This window comes from Crinia signifera, chromosome 5, assembly GCF_055691185.1.
Source record: "Crinia signifera chromosome 5, ASM5569118v1, whole genome shotgun sequence".
Classification (NCBI taxonomy): Eukaryota; Metazoa; Chordata; class Amphibia; order Anura; family Myobatrachidae; genus Crinia; species Crinia signifera.
The window spans coordinates 149,704,485-149,724,978 of record NC_139221.1 but is presented as its reverse complement, the minus strand read 5'-3'; the positions used below and the strand labels follow the sequence as shown (position 1 = coordinate 149,724,978).

Below are 20,494 nucleotides of genomic sequence, written 5' to 3'. Positions count from 1 at the left end.
CTCTTACACATTATGCCACATGGAATGAGCCAAAATTCACACCGACTGAGCCAAAATTTACACATGTATTGAGTCAAAATTCACGTTATGCCACACAGATTAAAGCAAAATTCTAATTTTGTCACATAAAAAGGTAAATTGCGCTCCAGAGGTGCGGATTAAAAATTTACACCATAACGCCCATTACATGTTAAGCCACACACCATAATGTCCATTATGTATTATGCCAAACACCAGCCTAGTCCTTTCTTTTTCTGGTGTGAGAGGGAGAGAAAACCACCCTCCTTTAACCAACCAGCTATATCTTTGGAACCAACTGACCCATTTACATGAGACAAGTATCATATTGAAGAACTTTTGAGTGGGCTTCGAATGATTTTGGCACCATGAAACTGGGCCGTTTGGTTACAGAGAAGCCTGCACTCAAATAATATGAACAGCCATGAAATAAAATTTCAGAAATTAAAAAAAATTGGTTTATCTGCAATATCTCTGGAACCAATGAACCCATATGGACCAGCCTGGTATCAGATTGAAGGTCCAGCGATTTGGTAAACCACGAGCTTCTATGATGCCGGAGGGGGAACTGGCAGCCGTTGTAACTGGGTGGGGCTCGTAATTAGTGGGTCACATGTTATCCTATGTGGAAATCGTTGTGCTCAGTCCCGTGTACACCACCTCCCTGCACAGAGTGGCAGTCACTGCAGCTCGGCGCCTCCCTGCACTGCAGGAGCTGCTGAGTGGCTAGTGCTGGCCCTGCACAGCGCACACCTCTCTCCTCAGCAACTGCTCAAACTGTCACATGCATCTCTGCATATCATAAGGCATGCGATGGTATGTGATGCAACGCGATATCGCGCGATATTGTACAATGTCATACAATTTTAAAATTGTATGACATTGTGTATGGCATACAATGCCATACAATGCGATGCAAATAAAAATTGTATAAGCACCCTAATGGGCGCTTACAATGTGAAATGCACCCCCACGCCACCCCCCCACTATAAACGTGAACCCGAAGCATGGCGAGCGCAGCGAGCCCGCGAGGGGCGGCGGTACGCATCCTCCGACCTTTTCATACCCCCACTATCCACGTTGGCGTGGAGTTGAGAATAGAAAGTGTGGCGAGCGCAGCGAGCCACCGAGCCCAAAGCGTGGCGTGCGCAGCGAGCCCCGCGAGGGGACGCGGATACCTTCACAGGTATTGGCGTCCCCTCGCGGGCTTCACAGGTATCCGCGTCCGATCGCCACGCTTGGGGCTCGGTGGCTTGCTGCACTCGCCACACTTTCTATTCTCAACTCCACGCCGACGTGGATAGTGGGGGTATGAAAAGGTCGGAGGACGCGTACCGCCGCCCCTCGCGGGCTCGCTGCGCTCGCCACGCTTCGGGTTCACTTTATAGTGGGGGGGGTGGCGTGGGGGTGCATTTAACATTGTAAGCACCCATTTGAGTGCTTAAAAGCACCCTTTAGGGTGCTTATACAATGTTTCATCGCATAGGGGGCAAAAATCGCGTCGCATCGCATGCCATCAGGTGCATGGCATGCGATGCGAGTCAATAAAAACATTGCGCGATGTACATCGGGGGCACCGCTATAATACACAAGTACCCATGTTTCTCCTCTAGAAATATGCGTGGTCTCACGCATTTCACCAACAATGACATAAAACATTTAAATAGTTTCATTACATTATTTACATTTTCATCTTCACAATTTCTGCAAAACTAAAATTCTGGACCAACAATACATCAGATAACAAATTACACTCTACATCATGGCTAATATCTATGCTGCATACATGAGGTACCTTGGTTATATACCTTAGACCTCTTCAAAGCCTGCTGGTATATCAGTTTTATCTCCTCAGAGGTTATAGTGGTGAGCTTGAGGTCTGGGTGATACCAGTCTGGAAGAAAAATATGTCTCGGAATCTTTAGCTATGCTAAGGGATCTCTAGGAACCTTAGATTCAGAGTTTTACACAACAGCATCTAGGGAATTGGGTCTAAGGGTTCCCAATCCCTCAGCCACAGCCATGCAAATCACTTCTTCTGTGTCTTTTTCCTGATCAGATGTGCTTGAATCTGCTCGACTTGGGTCAGCCATACTGAAATTGGTGTCTTCATCTTTTAAGTTACTGTCACAAACCAGCTCTGGAGGCGGTTATGGTTTGACCACATTCTGCAGGCGTTGCTGCACTGTCTCATTCTGTTTCTCCACAGTTTGTTTGTCTGTTCGTCTCAACAATTCACTTTGCTTAGGAAAATCGTGTTCTTGCTGTCCAGATGCTTCTGTTCTCAAGTGGCAATAAGTCTGCGGAGGATTAGTATTTTCTTCAGCACTGTGAGCTTCTCCTGGTTCCTCTCCACCTCCATTGTGTCAAATGTCCTGTGGACAGGTGCGTGGAGAATCTTTACAGTGTGGACAGCGCCAATATTGGCTGCAATTTGTGGCATATTTGTTGCCTTGCATCGGAACACTATTAGAACCTGTAACATTAAAGTTAATAGAATTCTGGCCAATCAGAAGCCGCCTAGCGGCCAATCAGGAGCCCGGAAAGTCGGCTCCTGATTGGCCAGAATTCATTCTTAGTCCAGACGCCGAGGAGGAAACATCTCTGCAGCTCTGACAGTCGGGGAGCTGCCGGAGTCGCTCGGCAGCTTGAAAAAGAAGCCAGAAGATGGAAGAAGATGGAAGAATGCCTGGACTACGTCGGACCAAGCCAGAAGAACTTCCATGGAGGACCTGGGTGAGTTGGATTTCCTTCCACAGGTCCACCATGGATTTCTTCGGACCCGGACCTGACGCCGACATGAAGATCGACATGGTGAAGAAAGACGACATGATCCGGAACCAGGACAAGGCACCGGATCAAGACTCTGGGACCTACCTATGGGCTCAAGATAGGTAAGTATCAGTGTGTGTGTAATGTATGTATTAAACTTTTATTTTTCAGGTGTCAGTGTGTATTTATTTAACTATTTTTTTTACTGTGGAACTACAAAACCCAGCGGGCCCTTTAATGCCCTGCAGGCTGGGACGTGTGGTTCTCCAAGTCCCAGCTTGCAGGGGAGGCTTGCTGGGACTCATAGTTCCACAGTTTAAAACAATAGTTTATTGTTCTATTTTTTACACCAAGATCAGCCCGGTGGCCACCGCACAGGGCCACCGGGGACAGCACCAGGCTTCAGCTTGGTCAGGTAAGTCTTGGAGGGGGCGGACCCCTTTATTGGGGGGGTCCCCACTCCCCCAGGGCCCCTGGCCAGGCTGACTGGTCGGTAGGGCTGAATGCTTTGGCCGGGGGGGACTTGTATAAAAAGTCTCCCCCCGGCTGTGGCATTACCCTGCTGGCTGGTTTGGCCTGGGGCTGGTTCTTAAAATACAGGGGACCCCTAGTCATTTTGTCCCCCGTATTTTGGGAACCAGCTCCGGACCTGGAGCCTGGGCTGGTTGTTAAAAATCGGGGAACCCCTATTTGTTGGGTTCCCTGATTTTTAATTACTGGCCCCGGCTCTGGCCTGGTGCTGGTTACAGCTGTGGGGGGGGACCCCATGCTGTTTTTTTTTCTATTTATTTTTTTTTTCTATTTTTTTACACTGAAGCCTGCATGGATCTGACTGATCCGTGCAGGCTTAAAGCAAATACGACAGGGAAAGCAAGGTGTATTTTCCTGTCGTATTTGCGTGCCTGTTTTACACCAATTAGCAGCCGTATTTTCAATACGGCTGCTTAGTACATCAGGAACCACCATTCTTTTGAATGGTGATTCCTGTCGTATCCTATCGATGGGGTAGACATTCGTATTTGTAAATACAAATACGAATGTCCCATCATTAGGAATACGAATTGTTGTATTTTCGGGATTGTAAATCCCGAAAATACAAATGTGTAAAAAATAGGTGTATTTCTGCCTACGAATACACCTATTTTTTACAGGTACGAATCCATTTTGGTAAATTTCCCCCAATATCTCTGGGTCGTCTTTCCCAGGGTGAACCTACTCTCTTCGCTTTTTCGTGGGTTGTCGACAATTCCTTTTGATATGACCACTTCACTTGCATCCTCGACATATAGGCCTCCCTTTTGAATCATAATGGTTAGTTGTTACTGGCCGTTCCTGTCTTAGGTCTCTTAGCTCTTTTTTATCTCAGCAAGACTTTGGGTGAGTTCATCGATCTTGTCATTAAGGATCCTGATCCTGTTTTCATCTGCGGTGGGGTTGGCTTCTGGCACATTCATATTCAATCCTGTTCGTGATGCCAAATTTGTAACACTCTATTAAGTATTAGCTCAGATCTTTCTTTTCAGGTAATTTTACAAAGGCTAAGATAAAGGTTAACAGGGTTTATTATATTACAACAATCCAGTTTGACAATATGTAAATGTTACATTTAACAGTCGGTTTTGCACAACTAATAAATTATTCAAATAAATAACTAAAATATCAATATTACTATAACATTAAAAATCAAGTCTTTTTCTCTAAATTGCACAATTTAGCTCTTAAGGGAAATTTCTATTATGTGCACATAAACAGATCTTCTCTCTGTATTCACAGTTAAAATTCTGAGTTTAACTTTTAGAGTTTCTTGTGCTGACAACTCTGTTTATTGTTCCTTTTTGCTGTTCTTTCCTGCTGCTGTATTATAGATCCTAGTTTAATTAGCAATGAATGTCGTGTGGGGCCCTATAATGAAGCTGCAAAGTCTGCTTCTCTATCCCAAGTCTGTTCTTAAGCCCTAGGGAATACTTTTGGGTCCACCCCTATTGCCATTCAGAGATTTCCAGGGCTTGACTCGCTCTTTTTCTGTAATAGAGGGGCTCTGCATCACTGCACATCACCGGCCTCCTTCAGCTAGGTCGGGCCTCTGACACAACCCAATACTGAAGCACCTCTATGGTATTTTTGACCAGCAGGATGCTTCCTGATGGGGAGGAACACAGTGCAACCGTGGTGCATCAACGGGAGTCACCTTTTGGTAATTCTTGGCACATTTAGTGCCTCTGCAGCTCTCATCAAAGCGCACACCCCTGCTCTGTGTCTCTCTCCTCAGCAACTGCTCAAACTGTCACATGCAGCTCTTCTTTTTAACCCCTCTCATCCTAGGCTTGTAGGGCTCTCACTCTGCCTGTGAGCCCCCTTCAGATTAACTGTCACCTATCAGCCTCCCCTCTCCCTTTAGGAGATTTGCACAGTCTGCCGCCTTGTGGTGTTGAAGTTTATCCATCAAGACAGTTTGAGATTCACCCACCTCCCCTCCAGAAGTGGTTTCTTATATATTACTAAACTTCCACCCTATGAGGGGATTTAATCCCTATATGTTCCCTCTGTGAGGGATATTCATCAAATAAATAATTGTACATACTTATTATAATATTTATGCATTTCTGGGATGTCACACTTGGTGCTCCACTGACAGTTGGAGCCCATTGCCCAGTACTTCTCCTGTCTACAGGAGTTACACCACTGCTCCCATGATACACAAGAGATCCATGGCTGTTGCTGCCCCTTTACCACTCAGAAATGCCCATTTTATGGAAATTGTGTGCCATTGATGGGCTGATCAATCTGGGTGGGGATCATTAGGTTACAAGCATGTTAGGCTACAGTCATTATGTCGACACCATTAGGTGGACATGCAGGAAGGTTGACATGAGTCTAGACAACAAGGATATAGAGTGCGCCTTCTTATGTGTCACCACCACCACCTTTGATTTAGAGGGCAATCAATCACTCGTTTGAGTATTACAAGATGATTAAACAATTTATTAAAACAAATCACAGCGTTGTTTCATTCAGTAATTCATATGGAGTCAAAGTTTCCAGTCATCACAATAGGTTATTGTGATGACTGGAAACTTTGACTCCATATGAACCTAACCCATGTCGACCTAATGACCCTGCCGACCTAATGACCCTGTTGACCTAACCCATGTCGACCTAGAGTCATGTCGACCTAAATACATGTCGACCTAATGGTGTCTACCTAATGGCTGTCGACCAACATGCTGGTGACCCAATGACCGTATCCCATCAATCTGTACACACTAGAAATTTTGGTCCATATGTAAATAACAGATCCAGACCATGTGCAAATTTCTTTATATGGATCATGTATAGTATTCTCAAATCTGCAAGATCCATGTTCATTGAAACTAGCATGCCACTCAGAATCAGACTCAAGGAGCCTATACACGGTCCGTTGTGTATGGCTCCGTTCTGTACTATGCGATGCGCGCTCCCGCGCATCACATAGTACGGTACAAAAAGTATGTGCTGCACATACTTTTTGTACTAGGTACACATCGGATCGGATCGCAGTGCATGCACACTGCATGCATTTGGGATCCGATCCGATCCGATGTGTGCTAATTAAGTCCCAAGCGGATCCGTTAAACGGACCGTGTATGGGCTGCATCATAATGTTTATGCTATTTTATGATCTACAATGCTGCCATATATTGTTTATTTATTTTCAGGGCCTGGACTAATATTTATCATATATCCAGAAGCTATTGCTACACTTCCACTTTCTTCAGTGTGGGCTGTCATATTTTTTATTATGCTCCTTACTCTTGGAATTGACAGTGCTGTAAGTAACATTGCGAATTATTTCTATTTCTAAGGTTACTTTTTCTTCTATGCCTTGGTAGAATCAAGGTGTGTAAACATGGTTCGATTAGATTTTCGATATGATTTCTATTATAGATGGAGTATTTGACCTGCTCTGAAGTTTTTTCTACTCCTTTTCTATTCGATGTTCATTCGATTTGCTATTCAATTTGCTATTAGATCAACACTGGCTTCAGACAGTAGATGGACATCGAATCGAATGCTGCAGTGAACACATTAGATTTGCTCTATCTACTATTAGATTATTAGATTTCCATTATATAGTCTTGGCTGCCAAAACTATTTTTCTATTCAATTTACACTACACTGGAGCGCGCATTGGGATCGAATGTGCATTAAATGTAGAAAAACCATTCAATGCCCAATCAATTTTCTGTTCGATTTTGCTTCTATAAGAAAATCGAATAGAAAAAGAGTGCATATCTCACCGTGTGTATGCTCTATTAGTGTTAGGGTTTGTGCACATGGAAATCTGTCTTTCCATATTTTCTCTGTTCTGCATTTGACTTGTCAAATGGAAGAGGGTACTTATATGTTAGTTGGGCGCCCACTAATCTATTTGCTTAGTTTTCCGCGTCCCCTCGCGGGGCTCGCCATGCTTCGGGCTTGGTGGCTCGCCACACTATATAAAATCAACTCCATGCCGACATGGATAGTGGGGGTATGAGCGTATTAACTATAGTGGGCGCCCAACTAACATATAAGTACCTGGAAGAGTTATACTTGATTGGACTGAGATGACTGATTTCTATGTAAAGTGTATCGTTGCTACAAAGATCTCCATACTCATACTCCACTTAACAGAACACATACTGTACATTGACATTTGTGTGTAAATTCTGCATGCACACTTTCTGATGCCAGTTCCGAGGTGAGCGATAGCAGGGGGGTGGTGGGGGGAGCGATGGCCTTTAGCTGGGCCGGATTAAGGGTGTCATGGGCCTATTATGAGATGTGGTGGAGGTGAGGCCGATGCATGTAGAACCCATACACTACACAACACAATGTCTCACTAAATATATAAAAGTACTAAATGTGTAAAATAGTAATGCAATTTTAATACTCATGATAATGGCCTAACCATGTGACCAGCTGGAGAGGATTATGTTGTCATGGTGATGGGCCTATTTTTAGGTACTGCAGCCAGGCCTGACTAAAGGCCAGGGCCCCATTGTTAATCTGGCCCTGGCTTTTAGTCATCCAGTTACTGCAGTGCAACCTTTTTGCCTAAAATAATACTGAGAGCTGTGAGGTGTTCAGAGGTTTATATTACTGTGGGAATTGGGACAGGGCTGACACTGAGGAAAATGGGGACAGGGCTGACTGTCACTTGTGGGGCCCTCACAAAGTCAATGTCCCTGGGCCCCCACCAGCCTTGATCTTGAGTGTGATTGCAGATCTGTAAAACAAAGAAAAAAAGGATCGAAACACATTATTGTTATATTACTGACTAAAGGACTTTATACTGTAAATTAAACCAGGGTTGACATCTTTTCCAGTCTCCTCTCTGGGAGAAGCCCAGAGATGAGACTTTCAGCAACAGTTTGGGCGGTGGGGCTTTAGCGTGACATCATTAAGCCCCGCTCCAGGATGTAAAATAACCTAATTCACGGATCTCTGTGGAGGGGGCGGGGCTAAAATGACATGATTGTGACATTTTAGCTCTGCCCCATCCCCTGAGACCCGCGGATTGTGGCATTTAAATGCAGAGGTCGGGGGGAAGATGCTGCGATTGGGGGACGGAGTGGGGGTCCCCCAGAATCCAGGAGGGTTTTTGGGAGCCTCCCAGCCATTCTGGGAGGGTAGGCAACCCTGAATTAAACACAGTGATCACAAGTCATTTTATTCATTATAGTGTCTCTTTAGCATTTATACACAACTGTGATAGGTATTTGTGAGAATAGACAACAGATAAAAGATTGTGATTTTTACATTCAATGTATGAGCTATTGTGCATTTAATCACAGTATGTTTGTGTGATGTACTGTAGTGCAATCCATTCACCAGTTCTAGATTATCTTTTCTTCTAGTCCTTTCTTTTACAAGCTGGGTTTTTTCGGAAGTCTATGAAATACCTCCCAACATAATCTTCTCCAGAATGGACAGAATGTTCTGTTTCTGGACTTCCCTATTCATTTAGGATTCTCATCACCTGTTTTAAACAGGTTATTTGATAAGAAAGGTGTTTCAACACAGGTAATGGCAATCATCCATTAACAGGGAAGTCCAGGAACAGGTCATTGTGTCACATTGGGAGGTATGCTATGATGTGAGTGACTTTTAGAATTTCCTTATCAATACTCTAAAGCAGAGGTTCTCAAACTTGGTCCTCAGGTCACCCGGCAGGTGCACTTATTACTGACAGACACATTTTAAAAGATACACAGGTGGAGCTAATTATTTTCCTTGATTCTGTGAGGAGACCTGCAAAACATGCACTGTGTGGGGTCCTGAGGACCAACTTTTAGCACCTGTGGTCTAAATTAATGTTTTGTTTTTATTTCCAGATGGGCGGAATGGAATCTGTAATCACAGGTCTTATTGATGAATTCAAATTCTTACACAAACATCGAGAGCTCTTTACGCTTTTCATTGTACTTTGTACATTCTTCATATCCCTCTCTTGTGTAACCAATGTAAGTTTTTTTATCTTTAATGCTTTTTTGGTCTAAAATTGAACAAAGAGCAATATCAGACTCATTTTGATATACTGTAATTCAGCACATCATCAGTTTTTACAAATGGTCTTATACAATCCAGGATTCCGATAGTCATTTTGGAAACTGCATGGATTGACGAATTCACGCCTGCAGATTGTCGGAAAATGACTGTGAATTAGACAATCCGCAGCCATTTCCGACAAAACAGATCCGACTTTAATAAAAGTCAGATCTGACAGCCTTCAATGCTGTCGTTGGGGTGAGTCGATGACATAAAAAATAAATAAATATATATATATATACTGTATATATATATATATATATATATATATATATATATATATATATATATAGAGAGAGAGAGAGAGAGAGAGAGAGAGAGAGAGAGAGAGAGATGTGTGTGTATACTCGATCGTCTGCGGCACTGGGGACTGGTAAATAACTCACACAACAACCAGCTCTTAGTAGTTGACGTTTCAGCCTTTATCAAGGCTTTTTTCAAAACAGCTTACATATCAGTGGCGTAGCCACCGTGTGGCAGCCCCCGCCACTGCTTGGAGGAGCAAGCGCTGCTGGGGGTGCCGGGTTCGATGCAGTACAGGTGCTGTCAGTGTGAGAAGTGTAGAGGCGGCCGGCGGCAAGATCAGCAAGGTGCAGAGAGGGACCTTGTTGATCTTGCAGCCGGCCGCCTCTGCACTTCTCACACTGACAGGCAGCAGCACCAGCAGCAGGAAGCAGGGGCGAAACCCTTCCCTCCCGGAGGACCTCACTGTCGCATCGAGAAAACGCCGGAACCGTTGCCAGGGATACGCAACGGGCTGGACATGGAGCAGCTGGTCCAGGCTTGGAGCTACTTTCGCCGCAGGAAGTCGCTGGATCTTGGAGAAGGAGCCCTGTGACCAGGTACCATGGCGGCTGTGTGCCATGGCTGGGGGTGTGATGGGGTGGAGGGCTGTGTGCCGTGGCCGGGGGTGTGATGGGGTGGAGGGGGAGCGCCACAGATTTTTTGGCTTGGGGGCGCAAAATTTGAAGTTACGCCCCTGTTAATATATATATATATATATATATATATATATATATATATTATTTAGAAACGTTGGGACTCACAGGGGACTTTAAAATAAATCTTATCTTATGGAAAATGGCCCAGAACCAGTTCCTGATGATGTAATATTGAATTAGAGGTTCAGGATGCCCGCGATTTTTTACCCCCGATGACCGCGATGGACATCGTGGGCGCCGTGCTAGGTAAAGAGTACCAAAGTAGCACTGCCTGTTGGGAAATATAGGCACAGATTGAATATCCCCCTTATTCTTGTAGAGAACCAAAGTCTTGTTCATTATTTGCAGCAGAAAAACAGCATACAAGGTAACAGCATGGCAATTGTTCAGTTACAGCATCGCAGGTTTTATAAAGTAAAAATACTCTCCAGAGAACACCTAATATAATCCCCATATTCCCAACCTATCACCCAGCCTCTTTTAGGCATTGGGAGCAATGACCCCTTGCTCTGGACAAACAGATAACAGTAAATAACGCAGATGCTGTTAAGCACCAGAGATCGATTCACAATACTGTACATCTTAAAAAATCCAGACTGGATCTCTCTAGCGGCAGCCCTATTGCTGCTGCTGCTTTTCTAAATCCTGAGCTGGTTCTTCCACAATACCTTCATTTGGTAGTATGCTGACCCTGCCACAGCAGCAATTTGTTGAGTGGTATATTGCTAACAGTTTCAGTGCTTCAAATCAGAAATGTTTTATTAAATAGAATACTTCATTTAATCCTTTGAAAATGATATAAATGTGTGTTCTTGTGTTTTTTGTGTTTTTATAGAACGTATCTAATATTTGTTTTCAAATTCCAATCCTTACTTCAAACGAGACTTCTGTATGTAGAGTTGCCATTTTTAAATTGCTTCTCAGCCGTGCGGAGAGGTGGAAATGGATTCACAATGACTCACCATCAAATCAATTTCCCCCTACCCCCCTCGTTCAATGCTGCATAAACTGGGATGCGATGGCCCTGGGGAGATCTCCCTCCTCCCAGCGACAGGGCCCATCTGTGTTTTTTGTTTTTGCGGCACCCCCAGAAAATGTTGAAGTGCCGCCCACAAATGCCGGCTGGCTGTCAATCATCCTGCGCTCACAGGCCGTCACTGTCTGTGGCACACGTAGGGCTCACGCATGCGCACTGCAAAACATTAATTGGCAGGGCTGCAAATTCGTAGCCCTGTGTGGGTATCTGAAACGGCCCCTAAGATGGCACCTTAAAAATGTGGGATTAATGCACTGGTTTGATAGAACATGAAGCAAATAAAGCCACACTTGCCTTCTTTTGAAAAAGCAATTCAGGGAGCTTGTATAAGCAACATCTGAGCTTGTATAAGCACTGTGTTAAAGTGGGTGTGTACTTTGGAAGTTTTAAAAGAAAAGGGGCCCATATGCACACACTGTCCAGGCCTCTTCCCCATGTGGCCATAGGGATCAATGGGCATATACTGTAATCAATGTTCAAGCATATAACATAATGTGGGTAAGGTACAATCAGGGAGATTGCCGGACTTTTCAGGGAGTCTGGGAGATTGCTACCATTTCACCGAGTCTCCCTGAAATTTAGATGAGCAAATTTTATATATTCATCATATTTTCTAAAAACTGTGACAGAGACAGCATCTCCCCACATGAAACTAATACCCCTTTCACACTGCAGCTCTTAACCGGTATATTGCTGATTTTTTAGCCTATTAAAATGGTTAGAGCTGCAGTGTGAAAGCTCCAGTCTTCATTTACCGGTTACAAATAACCGGTATTTGCAAACGGGTAAAAAGCAAGGTCCTACACGGTTCAGAGATGTTTTTTTACGCAGTGTGAATGGCTCTGAATCGGAATATAGGACTCAGGCAGTAGCTATGAGAGCGCAGTGCATATGTAATGAGCCACTCAATGTAATGAGTGCAGTGCATGTATAATGAGCTGTTCATTACATATGCACATATGTAATGAGCATCTCATTCATATGCACTGCACTCATTACATATGCGCATATGTAATGAGTGGCTCATTACATATGCCCTACGCCAGTGGTAGCCAACCCTAGCCCTCGAGAGCTACCAACAGTTCACATTTTCCAGACAACCTAGCTGCTGCACAGCTGCACTCATTAATCACTGACACATTTTAAAAGATACACAGATGGAGCTAATTAGCTCACTTGTGATTCTGTGAGGAGACCTGCAAAACATGCACTGTTGGTAGCTCTCGAGGACTAGGGTTGGCTAACCCAGCCCTACGCTGTCTTATAGCTTCTGTCTGTCCTGCTTTCACACTGTAAACCTGCTTGAGACCCAGTATTTATGTGCAGTGTGAAGGGGTTTAAAACGTTCATATACCGTTTTAAATACCATTTCACAATACCAGGTCTCAAATGTTTAGGCCAGGGCTGGGCAACACCGGCCCTCCAGATGTTAATGAACTACACATCCCAGGATGCTTTGCATTAGTTTTGCTATGTGGCCATGCTGAAACTGATGCAAGGCATGCTGGGATGTGTAGTTCATCAACATCTGGAGGGCAGGTGTTGCTAGGGTTACCACCTTTCCCCTTTAATTCCGGACACATATTAATTACACAGGTTTTGTGGAACTTTAAAACCATGAAATGGAGTCTTGAAGTCAGCCAGCCACAGAACCTGTGTAATTAATATGTGTCCGGAATTAAACCCTAGGTGTTGCCCAGCCCTGGTTTAGGCAATGTGAAAGCAGCATTATGTGGAGGATTCAGACCAGGTTTTGGAAGCAGTAGCAGAATCCCAGGTAAGTAATCAGCAGCACCTGGGATTTCTTGATATAAAGGTTTGCAGGGCAGAGTCACCTCTGATGGTGGATTAGCCACCCAAGCAGGGCCGGCGCCACCACTAGGCAGCTCTAGGCATTTGCCTAGGGCACCGGCCACTGGAGGGCGGCACTTTGACGGAGCAGGTGACAGAGTGTACCCCCCCTTTCCACCCTGCTGGACCAAGGTGGCTATCCCTGGCGGCTTTGTGCAGGAACTCTCCCGGGCGGTGATTGACAGCAAGGGATCAGGAAGCGCTGCTGTGCTATGATGGTGCCATCGGACACACAGCGCGTGGGGACACTGAACTTGCGCTGTCTCACCATCATAGCAGAGCAGCGCTTCCTGAGCCCCCGCTGTCAATTGCCACCCAGGAGAATCTCCCCCCCTGGAGTGACCCGGCAGCGGCGGTGGACGCATCACCCCCCCCCCCCCGGCGGGTGAGCGGCGGGTGGGGGTCGGGTTAGCGTCGGAGCAGTCCCCCCCGCCTGGGGCGTTGTGATAGCTAGCACCGGCCCTGCACCCAAGTGATAGGTTGGGGGTGTGGGCTATTATGGGGACCACTGAAGTCTTTGCAAAACTCTGTGATGCTGAGATTGCCTGTATGCTACTGCCTGTAATAACGATTGTAAATGGATTTACCTGAGATGCTGTGACCTGCTGTTCAAATTAAACAACAAAGCCTTCCTCTGAGTCCATGTGTTTGTGATCATTGTCACAAGTGGTGGAGAATGCAATCAAAGAATATACCCACCATAAACCTTGGGTAAGCTACCGGTGTTTAAACTGCAAGGTTTTTTTTTCTCTCTCTCTTTTCTCTCTCTCTCTCTCTCTCTCTCTCTCTCTCTCTCTCTCTCTTTTTTCTCTCTCTTTTTCTCTCTCTCTCTCTCTTTTTTCTCTCTCTTTTTTTTCTCTCTCTTTTTTTTCTCTCTCTCTCTCTCTCTCTCTTTTCTCTCTCTTTTTTTTCTCTCTCTCTCTCTCTCTCTCTCTCTCTCTCTCTCTCTCTCTCTCTCTCTCTCTCTTTTTTCTCTCTCTCTCTCTCTCTTTTTTTTCTCTCTCTCTCTGGTTATGCAGTGCAAGAGGCAGTCTTAAAGCATACCTCCCAACATGACCCTCTCCAGGAGGGACAGAATGCTCTGTTTCTGGACTTAACTCTTAATTAATGATTGCCATCACCTGTTTTAAACAGGTTATTTGAGAAGAAAGGTGTTTCAACAGAGGTGATGGTAATCATAAATTAAGAGAGAAGTCCAGAAACAGAGCAACGTGTCCCTCCTGGAGAGGGTTATGTTGGGAGGTATGCTTAAAGGGCTATCTAATTATTGGCAGATTGTTTTCTGCTGTGTATTAAATATCCAGAAAAACAGGTGGGTGTCAGCTGGGTCTGTTTGATAAGTCTGGCACATATATTGGGCCTCCTAAGTTGGCCCTTAAAGGGGAAGAGCAGGGTACAATGGAGGAATTACAGTACTCAAAAAGTTTGCTGAACTGACAGCTAGGCAGCAGAATATGGCTTATGCACTGCGGCTTATGCACTGCAAACACACAAGAGCAGGCTCAGGTTCTTAGATGTACTGTATGAGGGGCAGCAGAAGATGGCTGCCAGTCAGCAGCAACTGGCTGAAAGACAGGAGTGCGGCAAGCCTGGTCATGTGCGACAGGACTGCCAGAAACAGGGAAAGCCGATGTATTGCAGTCGCGGAAAAATGCAGCATGGTGGCTGCGGGGGTATCCCAAGCAGAGACCTCTCTGTTCTGGGTGCAGGTACAATTGGAATGTTGGATGATCTGGGCACTGGTGAATACTGGCAGTGAGCTCATCATTGTCACTACTATTGACTGATGAAGCTACTCAGCCGGAGGGTCTGATGGCAGGAACTCACCTAGCCAGCACTGCCCTGCCACCAAATGCCTGACTGTTAGGGATTAGGAGGGTACCCTGGAGGTATAATGTCCTCTTGTCAATATGTTGGTTTTTTTTTACGTGGATTTCGCTTTTTGAATGTGTTTTATGTGGATGCTGGGTGTGTGGGTTGAAAGACCGTGTGTAAGGTAGTCTTTCCTGCAAAGCCTGCAGCGTGGCGAGCGCAGCAAGGCCACAAGGGGCTTTTTTGTGCTCGCCATGCTATCTGACTCCGGGCAGTCGTGATAATGACTGTCAGGATCCCGACTGTTGGAGTCCCATACCACACCCGTTATGGCTTGCCCTGGCTGAAACTGTAGCCCCAGTGGGGACCAGGGCCAATTGATTTCCAGCCCCACTTGCCAATCCTCCCTATGTATGATACTTATTATTTACATTTATTCTACTGTAATTTAAGTGAAAATAATCAGCTGTAATAAAACAACAATATAGTATTTTCTCTATAGAGTGTTTAATGTTAAGTATTTTTTTCTTTGAGTGGATTCATTTTCTATATCTTTTGGAAATAATTTAAGAACGCTTGATTTGTAATTTTCTTTCAACATTAAATTAACATTATCTTGATCAGTGACAGGCTGGTGCCTACACTGCTTATTTATTAATCCGATACTGACCACATGACCTACTTGGTATTGAAACAGATGTAATGTATGGGTATATGGTCGTTAGGTTGACATGAATTGGGTTGCCAATGAAGGTCGATTTGAGGCAAGGTTGTCACATGGGAAGGTCAACATGAGCTTAGGTCAACATTTCATTAAGTCAACACAAGCATTAGGTCAACATGTGCTAGGTCGTCAGTCAAAAATGAACATGGAGTTTTTCACTTTGTTTTTGAGCTGACATGTGACAACTTGCATTTTATGCCCTACCATCCAATAGGGCATGATGGAAGAATAAAATAGTTTGAGTGTAGCGAGACACTGCTCCCGAAGAAGGGAACGTGGTGCACTGATATGGTGTCCATGTCGACTATGTCAACATTTGGAAGAAAAAAATTGAGAAATGTGAAAACCCCATGTCGACATTTTGACTGTCGACCTAGCCCATGTCGATATAATGATTGTGTCGACCCAATGACATGTCAACCTAAGCCCATGTCAACCTTCCCATATGTTCACCTAGGCTCATGTAGGCCTTCAGTGGTCAACCCAATGCATGTCTACCTTAGTGCTGTAGACTCTAAGACCAATACCCCATGTATAAGGCACAAATGAGTATGTTTATATCAATAAGACACTCTTTATACTCATTATTGTCTAACTTTCATTGCAGGGTGGAATCTATGTTTTCACTTTGCTTGACCATTTTGCTGCAGGTACATCAATTTTATTTGGAGTTCTCATTGAAGCAATTGGAATTGCATGGTTTTATGGTAAGGATAAATTGTATCTATAACACACTATAATATTATATCTATGTGCTCTGCATCTTACCTTAAGGTAGATTGATTGATTGAAAAGTAGTAGGAGCTATTGGTTCACTTTGTTTTAACTAACAGTAGACAATATGGAGTAATTTAGATTAGGAGAGAGTTGTGTCCTGCAAATCAGCGCAAATTGAATTTGCAATTTGATTCCATTTTTTTTTCTTGGTGCAACGCAACATATTAGCGGGTGGACCCCTTTCAGACTGCACCTGTGTGCATTTTTACTGTTCTGCTGATGCTTGAAGATGACATCATCTCCAAGTACTGGTGATCCAGCTCTCTCTGGAGCAGGGCTGGCCAATTGCGGCCCTCCAGATGTTGAGGAACTACACATCCCAGGATGCTTTGCATTAGTTTTGCTATGTGGCCATGCTGAAACTGATGCAAGGCATGCTGGGATGTGTAGTTCCTCAACATCTGGAGGGCCGGTATTGCCTGGATTGTATGACCTACAATAGGTCGCGGCATTTACACAGAAGGCTACCCGGGTTTGACCATAGCAGCTGAGTTAGTGTCCCAGGTAACTGAATCCAGGTTATCATTTAAGGACCCTTTTTCAGCAAGCTCAGGCAGTAGAAAAGGGGTATTAGAGTCCACAGCCACATCCAAACTCTCTCCCAAAGAACAATGCCTCAAAATTCATTTAGTTTCAATTTGTGAGATTCATTTTTAATTAGTTTAATTTTGTATTTAATAAACGTTCTAAACTAAAAAATACAAGGACGAATAAACTATAATTCCACGCAATAAACAAATTTCATGGCCCCCAACTGATAAGTTACACTTTATGAAGCCATCTAGTAATATATCCAAACAACTATTAAAGTTGTTTGTAAACTATTTATTGTACAAAGGACATTGTAGTTGCTATTTGTCAATATAGTTATCATGAAAACTGAGTAAATTGATGCCTAACGGTGCGTACACACGGGGCAATATAATCGCTGGCAATATATTGCTAGCAATATATTGCTCAGCAATCATATTGCCCCGTGTCCCGTTTTCATCTGCGACCAGAGATGGTCGCAGATGAAAATGTAAACACTGCTGGGTGAAGAGGCAGGGGATGTCGCTGGTCGGAGGAGCATGCTCCTCCGACCAGCGACCATTCAAGGGTTGAAAACGGGAGCGCGCACCCGGCGATTTATCGCTGGTGCACACTCCAATCACTGGCAATATGGTCGCTCAGCGACCATATTCCCAGCGATTTCAGCCCCTATCGCCCCCGTGTGTACACCGCATAAAGGTCCATACACACTGGGCGACTATGCCCAGCATGTATGAACATCGCTATCATCGCTGGGGTAAAAGCCGCTCAGTGCATACACACACACGTATGTGTATTACCAGCAGATGAGCGGCTTTCCCAGCGATGATGCGGGAGCGCGCAGCAGTGCTCGCCGCTGGGGCACACACACTGGGTGGCTTTGAGTTTAAAGCTGCTCAAATTGGGTGTTTTGAGCGATATTCAGTTCAAAATCACCCAGTGTGTATGGGCCTTTACTGTATCTTTACTTGCTATATTTAGATTTTATTTAGAATTTTACAAAAGTTGCATAATGAGTGCTCATGTTTTTACCAGGTGTTGGTCGGTTTAGTGATGACATTGAGCAGATGATTGGAAAACGACCAGGATTGTACTGGAGACTGTGCTGGAAGTTTGTCAGTCCTTGCTTTCTCCTGGTAAATTGGTCTAGTTAATAAAGTTATCTATACTATCCTAAACCGCAATTTCTAATTATTAAAATGGCGTAAACTGTACTTGGGTGGACAGTAAAACACTTTAAGCCAGGGGTGTCCAAACTTTTTGCGACGAGGGCCAGATTTGGTGAGGTGTAAATGTGTGGGGGCCGACCATTCAGCCTGACATTATTTGAATCATTAATCACATCAGAATGGTCCCCCACTCTGCCCCCATTCACTGTATGTACCCCATTCACTGTATGTTCCCCACGCTGCACCCATTCACTCTGTCCCCCAGCCTGCCCCCCTTCTCTGAATGGCCATCACTGCTTCTATTCACTGTATGTACCCCAGCCTGACCCTCCTTCACTGTATGTCCCCCACTCTGCCCCCTCCATTCTCTGTATGTTTCCCAGCCCCTTGTGTGAGCCAGAGGAAGGAGAGGCAAAGCAGGCACTGCCAGGACAGGAGATGCTTGGGCTCCCACTGCTGCCCTTCTCCACTCTGCATGTTACGGGAGCAAGCTTCCCCTTGCTGCACCCCTCCCCAAACACTGCTGTCACTGTGATTGTGAAAAAGGGTGATATACGATTGCAGCAGCACGGGTAGGACACCAAACACATCTGACTGTGGCGGCTGCCACCTCCTCACTGCAGCAGACAGCAAGGTAAAGGCGCGCTCGCCGGGGCCCCACCTTAAGTGTCCTGTGCTGTGCTTCCCACATCTGATGCTCTGCCCGCTTCCAACTGGAGGCTGTGGGCCGCTTGAAATGACAGCACGGGCCACAATTGGCCCCTGGGCCTGACTTTGGACATGCCTGCTTTAAGCACAGTTGTCATAAAATATTCCAAATACAGTATAAAGCCTCACGACGGACAGGGCTGGCAACGGAAATCTTGGGGCCCTGTACAATTATATTTCTGCGGCCCCCACCTAATCCCAAATCCACACAACCCTCTTCTGCACGAGCCTCATTTAACCTTTCGCTGCCCCAGATCCTGCTTTCAGGTGCAGACTTCTCTTGTTCTCAGTCCTGTTGGCCTGGCTCCTGGCTGCTGCCTTCTGCTGGCCTGTCACTTTCACAAAAGAACGCCAAGCACTACAAGCAGGCATAGAACAGATGACCCGCGCATGTGCATTAAAGTACAGGAGCCAGAGACTGAGGCTACAGTGCCAGCGGCGGGTATGGCTGTGCACCTGCGGCCACAGGCCATGTGCACACACAGAGTAGATGGCTCTGAGCACCGAACGGCAGGGCGCACATACACAGTAGACAACAGTGGCACACAGTGTCAATCAGACTCAGCCACACACAGATGGTGCACAGTAGACGGCCGGGCTGCGAGGGTCACTGACAGGCCAGCTAGAACAAACGGTGGCCGTGATGGGGCATGGAAGCTCTGGGGCCCTTCAGATCGCTGGGGCCCATCACACTTGTCCCCCTTGACCCCCCCTGTCGCCTGCCCTGACGACGGATGCATTGTAATGTATATCATAAAGGATGTTTCTTCAATAATGTATAAACTGTATTAGCCTTTTCTCCTTTAACAAACTAAAAACTTTTAACCTTTTGCAGTTCAAAATTTTTTACAATTCAAATAGTCTAAATGTTTAAATTAATTGTAATTTTGTTTTCATTCAAAAATGGTCTACATTAAATGTTGAACTACAGTATGTTAACGTTCTTATTTTAAAGTGGCTCACTATTGGATCTTCTTCTAGCGCTAGGGCTGTGAGGCCTGACTAGACGTTAGACTTGAAAGGGTTAAAAAATAAAAACCACTCATTGTAATGAATATTTTTTTTTTCTGTAATGGATTCAATCACAAGTTATCTGCAGGGCTATTTCTCTGCAGGCTCCAGCAGGAACTGTGGCCCTTATTCTAGTTCACTCTTTCTGACAAAATATTTCTTAGATGGACAAAACCATGTGCACTGCAGGTGAGGCAGGTGTAAAACCCCACCCAAATCTAATTATCTCTGCACAAGTAACACCTGCCTCACCTGCAGTGCACATGGTTTTGTCCATCTAAGAAATATTTTGTCAGAAAGGGTGAACTAGAATAAGGGCCTCAGTTCCTGCTGGAGCCTGCAGAAAAATAGCCCTGGTTATCTGGATAAAAGAGCAGAAACTCAGTGTGCCAAATAGTGTTTAGTTATATAGGAAGGAAATCCTACAGTGATTGTATCTGCTCGAGCAGCCATCTTTCTCAACCTTTCTAATTTAGGATTACTAATCAGTTAAAAGTTTATTTTTTTTAATGGATGAGGAAACTTTATTTAGAAAATATTTTTATAAATCATGCCCAATAGTCATATGGGGGGC

General features: G+C 44.8%; 1 protein-coding gene across 1 annotated transcript in view; it reads left to right on the top strand.

Annotated features, from left to right (window-relative positions):
* SLC6A3 (solute carrier family 6 member 3) overlaps positions 1–20,494 on the top strand; it is a 126,023-nt gene that overhangs the window by 85,881 nt on the left and 19,648 nt on the right. Inside the window, exons 9-12 of the mRNA XM_083188114.1 lie at positions 6,486–6,598; positions 9,147–9,275; positions 16,332–16,431; positions 18,068–18,168. Of these exons, the coding sequence (XP_083044240.1) occupies positions 6,486–6,598; positions 9,147–9,275; positions 16,332–16,431; positions 18,068–18,168 (443 nt within the window). The remainder of the gene's footprint in view (positions 1–6,485; positions 6,599–9,146; positions 9,276–16,331; positions 16,432–18,067; positions 18,169–20,494) is intronic.